The sequence below is a fragment of the Pongo abelii genome, chromosome 21 (genome assembly GCF_028885655.2).
Source record: "Pongo abelii isolate AG06213 chromosome 21, NHGRI_mPonAbe1-v2.0_pri, whole genome shotgun sequence".
NCBI classification, from domain to species: domain Eukaryota; kingdom Metazoa; phylum Chordata; class Mammalia; order Primates; family Hominidae; genus Pongo; species Pongo abelii.
Window position 1 is genome coordinate 15,002,615 of NC_072006.2, and position 16,445 is coordinate 15,019,059.

Sequence of the window (16,445 nt, forward strand, 5' to 3'; positions counted from 1 at the left end):
TTTTCCTGTGGCCACTGGGTAAGAGTTATAAGACAGAAAAAAAAAGGAAAAGACTTGAAAGAAAGAAGCATCCTGGGATAGGATTAGACAACTAAGTGAATAAAGACAGGACAAGGGCACAGAGTGTGTCTCCCTGAGGGAGGACCAAGGACATCATAGAGATGATGGATCTGAGTCCCACTGTCCAATAGAACCTTCTTCAAGATGGAAATAGACTGTATCTGCACTGCCCAATATGGCAGCCACTAGCCACCTATAGCTAACTGAGCACTTGAAATGGGCCATTGCAACTGAGGAACCGAATTTTTCATTGTATTTAATTTAAATTAATTTAGATGTAAATATTTATAGCCATGCATGACTAGTGGCTACCACAGGATCAGAAAGGTCCCTGAACCATTCATGGGTGTGGGGCAGAAATACTGAAGGGGCTGGCTACCTCTTGCCCAAGGACAGCTGATGTCTATACAGAATGAAACAGTTGAGGGGGGTAAAGCAGGAATGTGATGGAAGTGGGGAGATGACCATCAGTATGGTTGGGACCCATGTCTTATGTTCATCTTTTAGCATGCTTTTAATAAAGTAGCAGACTATTTTAGGGAAAGATAAAATCAATTGAGCTTGTTTCAATTGGTCCAACAACTAAAGACAAAAACAACTAACTTGCACTGCTTCAGTGACTTTCCACATCAGTGTGGAAGACAATGTCCAGATGAGCATGAGAAAGCATTGAAATTTGAGCACAGAATGGAGAGGGCATACAAATAATTTCTAAGGAGCATGCAAAGGGGTTGGTGGCCCCTCTACATAAACGGGATCCTCACACAGTGCCTGGCATATGGTAGGTATGCCATCAGTATTTCTTGAATGACTCTGTGTCATATGAGAGCAGGAAGCAACAAGGCAGGAACCCAGACCTAGTAGATACAGAGACTGATGAAGCACCCATCTTCTCTGCAGCATCATATAGGGACAAGCTTACTGAGTTTTAAAAGCTAGCAATGGGCAGTCTGAAAACTGAAGACTGGATGAGGTCAACCCAAGAAGGAACCTGCAGAGACCCAAGTGTCAGACACAGGAAGGGGAAGAGGATGGAGGCTGAGCTAGAGCTGTTCAAAATGTAGGCACATGAGGGGAAGGCAGGGTCTGTACAAATGTAAACCCTCTTCTTCAGAAAACCACTCACACTTGTGGGAGATATTTCATCACCTGGCATCCTTCTCTCCACTGGATGAGTGAATTGAGTGAATAAGAGTGACATTTGGGGATCTTAATGTGTTCTTCATACCCAAGACAATCAATCTCTCATACACACACAAACAATATGATAGCAAACTTTTAGCATATGTATTTTTGTGCCCCAAATAATAAAATGCCCTGGAGACTAGTCACACTTTTGGGAAGGTAAAACGAAGAGTGATAACTGAATATTGCTGTAATTGTTCACTTCGTAGATGTTCTTCAGCTTCTGTGAGAAGAATGTGGATTATGAAACGTTTAAAGCCCTCAATGATGCATGTCTTGTGTATGACAGTCGACTTGTGATTGATACCAATTTCCACACCAATGACATAGCCATCAGAGCTGCAGGCTCCCTCACCAAATTCTCCAATAGATACTACTCAAATGAGTGGACTCACAGCAACTTCAGTTCCAAAGAAATTGGCTTTCAGCTGGCAGCAGCTATGCTACATCTCTTTGATCCAACCCTTGAGCCTGTGACCAAGCCACCAGCTGATCTTGACCGGCTCATCCCCATGTACAAGGGAGCCAAGATTCAAGGTATACGAGTAGGCTTCCTTCTCCTTGATGAAGCCACAGATTAGGTATGGGTCAGTAGTCAGGCCAGCCTTCCAGGTTTCTCTTAGGCTTGGGGAAAAGGCTCCTCCTTACCTCAATGGGTTACCACAGAGACAGAGAAAGGGTCTATCTAATTTCTGAAGCATTTATTACAAACCTGGAATTATTGTTATTACGGTTCTTTGCATTTGAGCATTTATTATGGACCACATCCTAAATGGTGTTCCCATTTTACAGATAAGAAAACAGACAAGGGAATGATTATTAACTTGTCTGGATGTCTCACAGCTGGAAAGTGATGGTTTGCCCTGACATCTTACCCAAAACTTCCATTCTCACTATAAGTTCAGAGATAGGGAGACCCTTCCAGGCAGCCAGGCCTCAGCCTGCTCTGGGGATGGATAAGCGTAACCATTTGCAGCTGTAAAGTACTGCACTTTTATCCCATAAACCTTTTTGGCCCCTAAGGAGGAGATGATTTCATGAGTAATGCAGGGTTCCTTCAGAGTATGAGAAATACCTTTGAAAATGGTGTTTCTGAATGTTATGGACCTTTTACCAGAAAAATGCACATATTTACAAAATTACGTGTTCGCTTCCTGGAGGTTTATGGATGAATCCACAAAGCTATACCTAGACCCCCAGGGTATCCATGAAGCCCAGTCCAGTCAATGGAATGTCAGATTACAGAGACGAAAGCCCCACATTCCATCCTTGTCTTCCTCTTCCTAACTAGGCAGCCCCACAAGGTCTTGCTCTGCTTCTCACTCTGGGTGAGACCTGAGGAAAGGTGGTGGCCATGGGCAGGCAAGAGAAGGGAGGGCTGTCAGAAGCCAGAGCTGGCACAGGCCCAGACCTCAGGAACAAGCCAAAATATTAAGAATTCGATACTGACAGTTTCTAAAACATTGAACAAAGAACTTTGTTGATTGTCCTAATTAAATTCAATTTTTTAATATTTTGGCTACATTTTGGAGAAGTGATGAGGAATAGGAATGCTATTTGCAACATTTAAGGCTTCTAAAGGTCTTGATCTGGTTTTGGCAGATACAGGTTAGAGGGCGGGGAGCTACGGATAATCACAGGATACACAAGATGGGCTTGGCACATCCTGGAGCAATGGCGGCTACATTATGGGATATCATATCACATTCACATCAATTTGGTTAAGTAAATGTCAACGACCCCAGGGAGTTCCTTGCTGTTAGTGGTACTTTAGTGTGAAAGTTTGAGGAGCATACACCACTGCAGGCAACTGTTTGTCCGGTGATGAAAATATGAGCTCTGTTGCTTACCTCATTAACAATTAATTTTAAATGGAAAACTTGCCATCTCTTCTAGGGGGCATTCTTCCTGGGTCTTACCATTATCTGCATATTGCCAAGCCTGCCATTCCAACTCCCTTGGAGGTACAAATGGTACAGCCTAATTATGTAAGTATTATTTCTGAATTTCATTTTACTTTCAAATACAAAACTTTGTTTATAAGAGGATGAAATTCTTTACTTGGAGTCTTTAATGTGTTGGTTCACACATCAGAAGCCCACTGGAGTAATCGTCCCCCAAGATGGCCCTCAGTGACTCTTGCACCTTGGTCTTCATGCCCTTGTGTGGCCCCTCCCACACTGAGTAGGGCTGACCTGTGTAGCCAACAGGATATTGGGGAAATGACTGTGTGACTTCCAAGGTCAGGTCAGGTCAAGAAAGATACGACAGCTTCCAGCTTGCACACTTCTAGGTGACTTGCTGCCATGCTGTAGGGACCCATTTAGAGAGGTCCATGTGGCAAGGAATTGAGGATTCCTGCACCAGTCATGATCAGTTTGCCAGGCAGATGAGCGTGCCACCTTAGAAGTGGATCCTCCAGCCTCATTCACGCCTTCAGGTGACTGCAGCCCCAGCCAACATCTTGACTGAAAACTTATGAAAGACCTGGAGCCAGAACTCCCTAGCTAAGCCACTTTCAGCTTCTGACTCCTAAAGACCGTGAGATAATAAAAATATATTATTGTTTTATGCCATTACTTTTTTTCAGTAGACTTTATGTTTTAGAGCTGTTTTGGTTTCATAACAAAATTGAGCAGAGGTACAAAGATTTCCCATGTAATCCCAACCCTTCAACAGACATATAGCCTCCCCCACTATCAACATCCCCCACCAGTGATATATTTCTTACAATTAATAAACCTACACTGTCACATTTTTATCAACCAAAGCCCATAGTTGACATTAGGGTTCACTCTTGGTTTTGTACATTCTGTGGGTTTGGACAAATGTATAATGACACATATCCACCATTACAGGATCAGACAGAGCAGCTTCACTGCCCTAAGAGCCCTCTGTGCACTGCCTGTTTGTCCCTCCCTCTGTCCTAAGGCCTAGCAACTACTGATCTTTTTACTGTCTCGGTCACTTTGCCTTTTCCAGAATGTGATATAGTTGGAATCATACAGCCTATCGTCTTTTCAGGTTGGCTTCTTTCACTTAGTAATATCCATTTAAGCTTCCTTTATATCTCTTCATGGCTTGATAGCTCGTTTCTTTTTGGCACTGAATGATCCTCTGTTGTCTGGATGTATTGGTTTTTTTATCCATTCACCTACTGAAGGACATTAAGCCTCTATGTTTTGAGGTAACCTGTGATGCATCGATAGATAACTGAAATATCCACTTTCATGCCAATGGAGCAGGTAGATTGCTTAGCATCTGGAATGGCCATGGAGACCCCACTGTTCTCCCCTCCAGGAAAAGCAGAAGCTGTGCAGTTCGGAATTCCCCTGTTTAAAGGACACAGGTGGTTGGTCAGTTGAAGAGCTCCTCTAATAAGATTCTCTGACCCATGGTCCCAGCCCGGTGTGTGTTGTCATCTGGGGGCTTCCTTTTGGATATGTCACGTTTGATTTTTAGTCAGTGAGGCAGATTGGAAGCTGTCTACTTAACTTCCATTCCCATTTTCTTCTCTTGAATATTCTTGAGGGTAAACAATATGACCAACCTAAAATAAACACATTTCCCAGATTTCCTCAAGGATAGGGTCAGCCATGTGGCAGGTTCTGGCCAATGAGATGTAAGTAGAAGCTCTTGGAAAATTCCTTAAATGGGGGCCTACTCAAATGGCACAGGCTACAGGCTCTTCACCCTTCAGGAAATCTCAATCCTATTCCATTTCCTTCCCAAGGACCTTGAACAAGTTCTTCAACACCTGCATTTCTGGGATTGCTGGGGAGCATACATAAAGTAACATTGTCTGGAACAAAACAGGTAGCCAGTAAGTGGTGAAGATGGCTGTTTTTTTTTTTATTATACTTTAAGTTTTAGGGTACATGTGCACAACGTGCAGGTTAGTTACATATGTATACATGTGCCATGTTGGTGTGCTGCACCCATTAACTCATCATTTAACATTAGGTATATCTCCTAATGCTATCCCTCCCCCCTCCCGCCACCCCACAACAGGCCTGGGTGTGTAATGTTCCCCTTCCTGTGTCCATGTGTTCTCATTGTTCAATTCCCACCTATGAGTGAGAACATGTGGTGTTTGGTTTTTTGTCCTTGCAGTAGTTTGCTGAGAATGATGGTTTCTAGCTTCATCCATGTCCCTACAAAGGACATGAACTCATCCTTTTTTATGGCTGCATAGTATTCCATGGTGTATGTGCGCCACATTTTCTTAATCCAGTCTATCATTGTTGGACATTTGGCTTGGTTCCAAGTCTTTGCTATCGTGAATAGTGCCGCAGTAAACATACATGTGCATGTGTCTTTATAGCAGCATGATTTATAATCCTTTGGATATATACCCAGTAATGGGATTGCTGGGTCAAATGGTATTTCTAGCATTATTCCAGATAAATAATGAAACCCAGTTCTTCCAGGAAAAGAGTAGATGCTGTATGTTTAAAACTTATTTCTCTTAGCCCTTTCTCAGATTCTTTTAGTTGCCCTGTACACATGGTCTGATGCAAAATTTTCTTATAATAAAGGAAACCACAAGATCATCATAGTGTTCCAGTTTCTATTGCTGTATAAAAAACACTTAGTGGCATAAAACAGCCATTTGATCCTGCTCACAGATCCTGTGAGTCAGGAATTTGGACAGGGCACAGTGGGCACAGCTTGTCTCTGCTCCACACTATTCACAGCCTTAGATGGGAAGACTAGAGGGTTAGATCAATGGTCCAGATCATCTGAAGGCTCATTTACTAAATCCGAAAGTTTGTTACTCAGCTGGGCTGGGATGACTCAAGGACCGGAAGTGTTCACCACAGCCTCCCCACCTGGGCTGTCCTCAAGTGCCTGGGCTTCCTCACAGTATGGTGGCTTCAGAGTAGCCAGACTGCTCACGCGGTGGCTCTCGGCTCCAAGTGCAAGTGTTGTTACTAGCAAGCTGGAAGCTGCATTGCCTTTTTTTTTTTCTTTTTTTTAATTATTATTATTATTATTATTATTATTATTATTATTATACTTTAGGCTCTATGGTACATGTGCGCAATGTGCAGGTAAGTTACATATGTATACATGTGCCATGCTGGTGCGCTGCACCCACCAACTCGTCATCTAGCATTAGGTATATCTCCCAATGCTATCCCTCCCCCCTCCCCCAACCCCACAACAGTCCCCGAAGTGTGATGTTCCCCTTCCTGTGACCATGTGTTCTCATTGTTCAATTCCCACCTATGAGTGAGAATATGCAGTGTTTGGTGTTTTGTTCTTGCGATAGTTTACTGAGAATGATGATTTCCAATTTCATCCATGTCCCTACAAAGGACATGAACTCATCATTTTTTATGGCTGCATAGTATTCCATCGTGTATATGTGCCACATTTTCTTAATCCAGTCTATCATTGTTGGACATTTGGGTTGGTTCCAAGTCTTTGCTATTGTGAATAATGCCGCAATAAACATATGTGTGCATGTGTCTTTATAGCAGCATGATTTATAGTCCTTTGGGTATATACCCAGTAATGGGATGGCTGGGTCGAATGGAATTTCTAGTTCTAGATCCCTGAGGAATCGCCACACTGACTTCCACAAGGGTTGAACTAGTTTACAGTCCCACCAACAGTGTAAAAGTGTTCCTATTTCTCCACATCCTCTCCAGCACCTGTTGTTTCCTGACTTTTTAATGATTGCCGTTCTAACTGGTGTGAGATGGTATCTCATTGTGGTTTTGATTTGCATTTCTCTGATGGCCAGTGATGGTGAGCATTTTTTCCTGTGTTTTTTGGCTGCATAAATGTCTTCTTTTGAGAAGTGTCTGTTCATGTCCTTCGCCCACTTTTTGATGGGGTTGTTTGTTTTTTTCTTGTAAATTTGTTGGAGTTCATTGTAGATTCTGGATATTAGCCCTTTGTCAGATGAGTAGGTTGCGAAAATTTTCTCCTATTTTGTAGGTTGCCATTGTCTCAGCCCAAAATCTCCTTAAGCTGATAAGCAACTTCAGCAAAGTCTCAGGATACAAAATCAATGTACAAAAATCACAAGCATTCTTATACATCAATAACAGACAAACAGAGAGCCAAATCATGAGTGAACTCCCATTCACAATTGCTTCAAAGAGAATAAAATACCTAGGAATCCAACTTACAAGGGATGTGAAGGACCTCTTCAAGGAGAACTACAAACCACTGCTCAAGGAAATAAAAGAGGATACAAACAAATGGAAGAACATTCCATGCTCATGGGTAGGAAGAATCAATATCATGAAAATGGCCATCCTTCCCAAGGTAATTTACAGATTCAATGCCATCCCCATCAAGTTACCAATGACTTTCTTCACAGAATTGGAAAAAACTACTTTAAAGTTCATATGGAACCAAAAAAGAGCCCGCATCACCAAGTCAATCCTATGCATTGCCTTTTATGACCCACCATCAAAAGTCACACAGCATCACTTCTTCCACTCTCTCTGTTGGAGCAGTCACAGCAACCACCGAGATTCAAGGGGTGGGGGATAGAGAATCCATCTCTCAAGGCAGAGAGTGTCAAGGTCATATTGCAGGACAGTGTGTGGGATAGGGAGACTGTCGTGGCCATCTTTAGAAAGTGCAATCTGCCACCAGTGAGGTGGGGCATGAGGTAAATAGGATAAAGCCCAGAGTATTCACAGGCTAAGCACTTTGATCATCACAGATAAATAACTCGAGTCTAATATGCACAAGAGCTAGAACATATTGGACTTGGTTTCAGCCAGAACCAGATTCTTCAAGGACAGTGCATGATTTCCTACATGCGGCATCGTTTATTTATGAGCCATCGACTCTCTCTAAATAAAGTCAGAGGAGGAGCCAAAAGGGGTTTTTAGATAATGAGAGTTTTAATAAGAGTGCAACTTAAATAGATTCTTTGGCTGGTGCTATGACAGTATGTGAACAGGACCCCTGACTTTAATTAACCATTTTGCCAGGTGGGCCTCCTTTTTAATTAGTACAGAAGATCTAAACAGATTTTTTTTTCCATTTTATTATCCAAGAAAAAAAAATGTAGGATGGCTCCATGGCAATCTTTTGGGGTTGGAATTAATTTGATTAAGTGAAATTGTTGCCAAAATGGTCAGGCAGTCACCTAAATATAGCCAGTTGATCAAGAATGGAGCCCATTGAACAATATTTCACCAGAGAAATTGAATTACTATTCATACACTAGATATAGCACAGACAAATCTTATCAGACTTTTATAGTGCTCACTAATTGGAATATTTAAGTCGGAAGATACTGTAGTAATTCATGAGCTCTTTGAGAGGTAACCCGACAAAAGGAAGAAAGGGGAACCCAAGTCGTCTACATAATAAACTAATTTACAGATTCCAGTCCACATGCTTTGTTGGCGTATATACCACGGAAGAAAGAAATTTGTCACAACAAATTCTGCCTTGGATACCATCAAATTTAAAATTGTGTGTTCATCGTGAGAGCTGGGAACTTGATTTCTTGAACACCAAGTCTGATGAATCCTGTGTCTTCCATTTGGCATGAATTCCAGAACCATTTTCCAACCTTTGTCAAAATCATAAAGGACCTCAAAAGGATAATTGTATTCAGGGAAAAAAAGAAGAAGAAAAACCATATCAGAATCAGGGACTCCATCAAAATCTTAAATTTAATATCCAAATTTTTAAACAATTTGCTCATATACTTAAAATAGGGAAAGACGCCAGACATACCCTACCAAACCGGAAGGTTGTGAAATAATCATCCTGACCCCAGAACCCCGCACCACGTGGGCAGGGCTGGGAGGTGCCCTACGGCATCACTTAGTGGAGCAGCTTTCTATGAGCAGTTGCAGCAAGAGTTCTGGGCTTCACTGGGTTATCCTGTTCTGTCAACGACTGTGAATAGGAATGGCCTGCACTACAAGGGTAATTTGTGTCTGAGAAACCCTTGTATGAGTGAATTGTATTTAACATGAATACAACATATTTTGATGCACTCTCAGTTCCCAGATGGACCCCTCCAGTGATGCTAATGTGGTGCCAAATCTCCTTCAAATGGACACTGTTCCTTCCAAAGTTAAGATCAGCCGTCAGTACAACCTCCTCATCACTTTCTCTAGTGTAGCTGCTTCTGGACTCTAAGCCCTCATTTCTGTAAGGCACTGTATGCTAGGATTATGCGCACAAAACTTACGGAGGAGGCCAAAATATGATAATGCAGTCTTTACATTTAAAAATAATACCAAAAAATGCAACAAGTCCATAACAAAAAAATCATTAAAAATGATGCTGATGATAGACTCTCAAGGCACAGGATGACGTTTAAGGCCACAAAACGCTCAGACTCTCACTGCTCTCAGACTGCAGCCTGCCGGGCTCCTCAAGGACTTGACAAGTCACCGCCAACTAAGTGACAGCCTCGGCCACGTACGTGGAATCCAAGTCAGCCCTCCTAAACACAAAGAAGTCCTTGTAAGCTGAAGGTGGGGGATTTAGCGAGACTCTTGGCAAAGTCAAGATTTGTTAACCACATGGGTGGATTTCAAAGTGTGCCCCCTTGACACCTGGGCTCCCTTTTTTAATCACTTCCAACAATGAAACCTAAAAGGAGGAGGAGGAGTCCTGGGGAAGCCTGGCAGATAAAACTGTGCCAGAGTCTGTCGTGCCTCCTCTCCCAGACGCCCGCCTTACTGCCGTGGTGCAGGAGCCGCCCCTCCTCAGAACTCACCTGCAGTTTTCCAACTTTTTCAACAATCATCTCTTACTGTGACGGCGACATGTACCCCTGGGTTCAGAAGGCAAACCTAAAGCTGCTGTTTCCAAACTCAAATGGTCTTTCAAGTCTTGTGTTTAATTTAGAAATACACATGGCGGTCACATTCTTCACTGTCTATATATCTACATATATTTTAATTCTGAAATACTGCTGAATATCCTGGGCCATCAGGTAAAGTTGACACCAGGGGTTATTCTGTGAGATCATGCGCCCCCACCCGCACCCCATGCAATGGTGTGAGTCATTGCTCAGACCGCGAAGTCAGGACTTGAGGAAACACACGGGAATGAGCAAAGCCCATGGGGCATCCAGGCCTAGAGAGGTGCCTGTGGCAGGAGCTGAGGGCAAGGGATGAGCAGAGGAGACCAGGCCCCTGCAGCCAGAGGCTCAGTCCTGGCTTTTTCCAAACTCTTCTCCAGAGGAGCCCGCCCTTCCACACTGACACCTGCATGCTTCCCTGCTTCCTTCCTTCCTTCCTTCCTGCCTTCCTGCCTTCCCGCCTTCCCTTCCTTCCTCCCTCCCTACCTCCCTCCCTCCTTCCTTCCTTCCCTTCCTCCCTCCCTCCCTTCTTTACTTCCTTCCTTCCTCCTTCCCTCCTCCTTTCCTCTGTCCTTCCCTCCCTCCCTTCCTCCTTCCCTCCCTCCCTCGTTCCCTCCCTCCCTTCTTTCTTTTCTTCCTCCTTCCCTCCCTCCTTCCTTCCTTCCCTTCCTCCCTCCTTTCCTTCCTTCCTTCCCTTTCTCCTTCCCTCCCTCCTTCCTTCCTTCCTTCTTTCCTGCCTTCCTGCCTTCCTGCCTTCCCTTCCTCCCTCCCTCCCTACCTCCCTTCCTCCTTCCTTCCCTTCCTCCCTCCCTCCCCTTCCTCCCTCCCTTCTTTACTTCCTTCCTTCCTCCTTCCCTCCTCCTTTCCTCCGTCCTTCCCTCCCTCCCTTCTTTCCTTTCTTCCTCCTTCCCTCCCTCCTTTCTTCCTTCCCTTCCTCCCTCCCTTCCTTCCTTCCCTTCCTCCTTCCCTCCCTCCTTCCTTCCTTCCCTTCCTTCCTTCCCTCCATCCTTCCTTCCTTCACTCCATCCTTCCTTCCTTCCCTCCATCCTTCCTTCCTTCCTTTCTTCCTCCCTCCCTTCCTTCCTTCCTCCCTTCCTTCCCTTCCTTCCTTTCCTTCCTTCTTTCCTTTCTTCTTCCCTCCCTTCCTTCCCTCCTTTCCTTCCTTCTTTCTTTTCTTCCTCCCTCCCTTCCCTCCTTTCCTTCTTTCTTTCCTTTCTTCCTCCCTCCCTCCTTCCTTCATTCCTTCCTTCCCTTCTTCCTTTTTTTCCTTCCTTTATCCCTTCTTTCCTTCCCTCCCTCTTTCCTTCCTTTCTTCACAGAAAGTGACCACTTTCTTCACTTTCTTCACTTTTCTTCTTCACTTTCTTCACTTTCTTCACAGAAAGTGACCATTAACATTTTGTGAAAATGTTGATACAAAACAAATGAAATGATACTGTGCATTTTTGTAAACTACTTCTAAAGCATAAAATATACTGTAACTATATCTCCCTGTTATGAAATATATTTTAACACTAACTTTTTTGAATACGTTGCCCCCCATAGTGGGCGGGCCATTGTTTTTTAGATAACATCTTAATAAGTTTGGATTTTTTTAAGCACTTTGTTATGGTGGTAGATTTCCCGTCTATCCATCCATTTCTATAAACAAAGGACCATTTCCATCTCCCTTGAAGCACCATCCCCCAACCACACTTGCTCCTCCCTCACCCCCAAATGCCCAATCTCTCACACACGCACCTGGGGGTGGCCCAGGACTCACCTGTCGTGCCTCCTTTATATCTCACCTTGTACATTTACGGTCGGCTGAGTCCCCCCAGGGCTTTGCCATGTGATACCCCAACACCCACCAGTTGCCTGTATTGATGTTAAAGTTAAACCGTGTGTCCTTTTGTTTAGACAAAATCCCCAGGTGATGTCCAGGACTAAGTAAATGTTTGGGATCCAGGCAGTTCAAATTGCCTTGGATTTCTAAATGCCACATTCAAGTTCAGAAGAGAAGCTTAAATCTATATGCACTCAAAGAACATTTATTGAGCGTTGCTGTGTACTAAGGTCAGAGTCTAAGGCCAAAGTGAAGGTTCAGTCGCCCCCCACAAAACTCGTGTTTGTCCACAGAAGCTGCCCACTGCCTGAGCCAGTGGGGAGCCATCCGCGGCTGAAATAGAAAAAGTCATTGTGGCCTGGAATTGGGGAAGTATCTACCCTTGTCACTTGGGCTCATGTGGCAATTGGAGGTGGTTTCTACAGGGCAGAAAGTCACAAATCCACACTTTTAACAATTTATAAACTAGAAAGCCACCTGCAGAATGTGTATGTGCATTTCCCATAGCCTTGAACCTTCTTCCTGGGAACAGACCTTTTCAAACGACTGACCCTGCCCAATCCCTGCCATCAGGCATGGCTTTTTACTTCTTTCTTTTGTTCAAGTAATCTTGAAAATAACTGAAATTATTTCTGATCAGTTTTGACTAGGAGGTTTTTCTCAAAACGATGCTGTGAAAGCAAAGAAATTTAACAGTGTTAAAACACCTCAGAGGAGAGAATAAACCCAGTTCCACTTATTAGCTGGGTGTGCAGTATTAATAATAAAGGATTGGCTGTAACCTAACAACTAGTTTAGAAACACAGAACAAGGCAATCACGGTTTTAAATATCCTTGTAGTCACTGAGTCCAAGTATGTGGTTTCTGACACACTGTTACCTTCTGCCAAGTTTAGTCAATATCTATTAGTGTTATTTGCAAAGAGAGATAAGATATAACCTGTCTGTTATATTTGAAAAATAAATTGCTATGATAAAGTTCCCAAAATCCAGAAATGTTTCTAATGTTGTTTTTCTGGTCCACATCCCTCCTCCAGGGTTTAGAAATAGTAACCGGTAGTGCGAAAAATGGGACTTACTTCCGAATTCATATTAACGAGTATAAAATGGTGGAAACCATCACATGCCTTTCTAGGGAGCCCTTCCCCGCCTCCAACTACATCCGCTTGTTTGGCCAGCACGAGCAACTCCTCAACAACCTGTGTGCTCGGTATGATGAAAACCTGATCACAGATCTCTATAGGTAAGTTGGACATTGCATTTGACTACAGGGAAATACAAATATGTATAATGTCTCGTGAATGAGGGACATGTGTTATGATGCACCCGAGAGCAAAACGGGAATCCCGGAGAGAAGCTGAGTGGCAGAGATTTTGTTCTAATGAAGAACACCTGACGCTAATGTAGGCTGGGGAGCAGAGAGTCACGGGATGTGTCCACACATGGCCCCCATGACCATACCAGGGCCTGGACCCCAGGTACAACCAAGCTTACCATGGACAGGCTTGGAGGAGATGATATTCAAGTCTCTTTCCACACGGGGCTGCTAAGAGCAGTGGTCAGAAATGTAGGAGGTCAATTTGGGAACAGCATGAGGAAGGGTCTGATCCTGATGGGACTCCACGATCATGGGACAGGGTGTTTGTGACCCCAGCCTTCCCCCTCATGGCATGTGTTCAGGCAGGCCCAGGGTGGCCATTTGTCCACGTATTGGTAAGGGAATTCCCACACTGACAGGTCAGTTAGACTTGAAACCTTTGTCTTTTCAAACTCTTAAGACACGCTTCATCCTATCCGTTAGGAAAGCATAGAATTTCCAAGTGGAAAGCTACTTCTGGATGTAGCTTGCTGCTTAGCAAAGTTAGGAGACTTTCCCTATTCACAAAGCAAGGTGATGCAGAGCCAGCACCAGAGACAGATGTGGAATGAAAACCATGCAGTTCCAGTGTTCTCGACGCCCACAGAAGCAACTGCCAAGATTGTCATCAATCTCTCTTGCCTCTTAAAAATTTTTTTAAATTGTAGAATGCATCATACAAACAAAAAAGTATGTGAAATATGTATGGACACTTAAAAGTACTGGAAATCTATGGGCCCACTGCATATGTTAAGAAATAATTCCCTACCTTAGCAGTCAGGAAGTCCCTCTCTGATCACAGCCCTCCCCCATCTTCTTGGAGGTAGCCACTTTCCTGAAGTTTGAGTTTGTCATTCTGTTGCCTATAAAGCAAGGATCAGTGAACTTCTTCTATAAGGGGCAGATATAGCCTCAGTTGCAAGTACTTACCCCGGCCCTTGCAGTGAGAAAGAAGCCATAGATGATGTGTAAACAAAAGGACACAGCTGCATCCCAAGAAAGCTTCATTCACCAAAATGGGCATTGGGCTGGATTTGCCCCCAGTCATAGTTTATCAATCCTTGTTTTAAAGATGTGTACTTAGACACATGTGATTTCCTAAATAATATATTAATTTGCCTTGCCTACTTCTGACTCAGGTTTATGGCTTACCAAAAAAAGCGAGCATTCTGTTTAGCATGGTGTTTGTGAGAACCATCTAGGATGATGTCCGTAGCTGTGGTTCATTTGTTCTCCCTGCTGTGTGGTGTTCCATCATATAATGGTCATGATTCAGTCCTGGCTTTTCCTGTTGACTGTATTTACACTGGTTCCAGTTCAGGGCCATTATAATCGGACGTTGTGAACACTGTGGACGTACTTCATGTGCAGAATCTCTCTAAGATATCCTAGCCCTAGAACCGCTGGGTCACAGGACGTGCATGTCTTCAACTTCACTAGTTGATGCCCAAATGTTTCCCAAGTATGGTCACGTGCCACATAAAGACATTCCAGTCAACAATGGGTCACACATATAATCGGAGTCCCATAAGATATTAATGAAGCTGAAAAATTTCCATCTCCAAAGGCCACATTCCTGTCACCTAGCACAACACATGACTCACGTGTTTGTGGTGATGCTGGGTCAACAAACCTACTGTGCTGCCCAGTTGGTATAAAAATATAGCACACAGTTATGTCCAGTGCAGAACACTTGCTGATGATAATAAATGACCATGTTACTGTCTTATGTATTTACTATACTATACATTTTATCATTATTTTTGAGTGTATGCCTTCTACTTATGAAAAAAAAGTTAACTCTAAAACAGTCTCAGATAGGTCCTTCGGGGGTGTTCAGAAGGCATTATTATCACAGGATATGGCAGCTCCATGTGTGTTATTGCCCCTGAAGCCCTTCCAGTGGGACAAGATGCAGAGGTGGAAGACAGTGATATTGATGATCCTGACCCAGCAGGCCTAGGCTAATGTGTGTGTTTGTGCCTTGGTTTTTAACAAAAAGTTTAAACAGTAAAAAATAAAATAAAATAATTTATAAATAAGGACATAGATAAATAGTTGTGTATAGCTATACAATGTGCTTATGGGGTTCTTTTTTTTTTTTTTTTTTTGAGATGGAGTCTCACTCTGTTGCCCAGGCTAGAGTACAGTGGCGTGATCTCGGCTCACTGAAGCCTCCGCCTCCCGGGTTCAAGCAATTCTCCTACCTTAGCTTCCCAAGTAGGTGGGATTACAGGCATGTGCTACCATGCCCAGCTTATTTTTGCATTTTTAGTAGAGACGGGGTTTCACCATGTTGGCCAGGCTGGTCTCGAATTCCTAACCTCAGGTGATCCAGCCGCCTCGGCCTCCCAAAATGCTGGGATTACAGGCATGAGCCACCGTGCCTGGCCTTGTGCTTGTGTTTTAAGCTAAATGTTATTATTACAAAAGAGTCAAAAAGTTGAAACAAAATAAGATTATAAGGTAAAAAGAGTAAGCACAGGTCAACTTATTAAAGAATAATAAATATTGAGAAACATGTTTCTATAAATTTAGTGTAGACTAAGGGTACTGTTTATAATATCTTCAGTATTGCATGATAATGTCCGAGGCCTTCGCACTCACTCACCACTAGCTCACTAACTGCCCTAGAGCAACTTCCAGTCCTGTAAGCTCCATTCACGGTAAGTACCCTATACAGGTATACCCTTTTTAAATCTTTTATGCCATATTTTTACTGTACCTCTTCTATGTTTAGATACACAAACACTTACTGTGGAGTTACAATTGCCTACAGTGTTCAGTATAGAAACCTGTACAAGTTGGTAACGTAGGAGTAACAGGGGTATATGGGCCAGGTGTGTAGTAATAGACTAGACCATCCAGGTCTGCGTAAGTGAACTCTAGGATGGTTGCCAACAATGTGTTTCTCAGGACCTATTACCGTTGTTAAGTGACACATGACTGTCGTATTTATTTAAATTTCCCCCAGCAGTGAATGAGAGAGCTCCTCTTGCTCCACAGACCTGCCAAGCCTTGGTACTGTTAGACTTTTAAATTTGGCCAGTCTAGTGGCATACAAAAGGTATCCTCCTAGGGCTTTAATGTGTTTTTCCCCACTTAATGATGCAGTTAACTGACTTTTCATTTGTTCATGGGCCGTTTGTGATAGTTTCTGTGAAATGCCAATTCATGATATTTGTCCACAGAGCGGGGATGTCTTCTCATTATTAA

The 16,445-nt window shown here is 43.3% G+C and overlaps 1 protein-coding gene across 3 annotated transcripts in view; it reads left to right on the top strand.

Moving 5' to 3' along the window:
• CFAP61 (cilia and flagella associated protein 61) overlaps positions 1 to 16,445 on the top strand; it is a 307,569-nt gene that overhangs the window by 234,164 nt on the left and 56,960 nt on the right. For all 3 annotated transcript variants that reach the window (XM_054541626.2, XM_054541627.2, XM_054541628.2), the window contains 3 exons: positions 1,455 to 1,782; positions 3,142 to 3,233; positions 12,910 to 13,115. In XM_054541626.2, the coding sequence (XP_054397601.2) occupies positions 1,455 to 1,782; positions 3,142 to 3,233; positions 12,910 to 13,115 (626 nt within the window). The remainder of the gene's footprint in view (positions 1 to 1,454; positions 1,783 to 3,141; positions 3,234 to 12,909; positions 13,116 to 16,445) is intronic.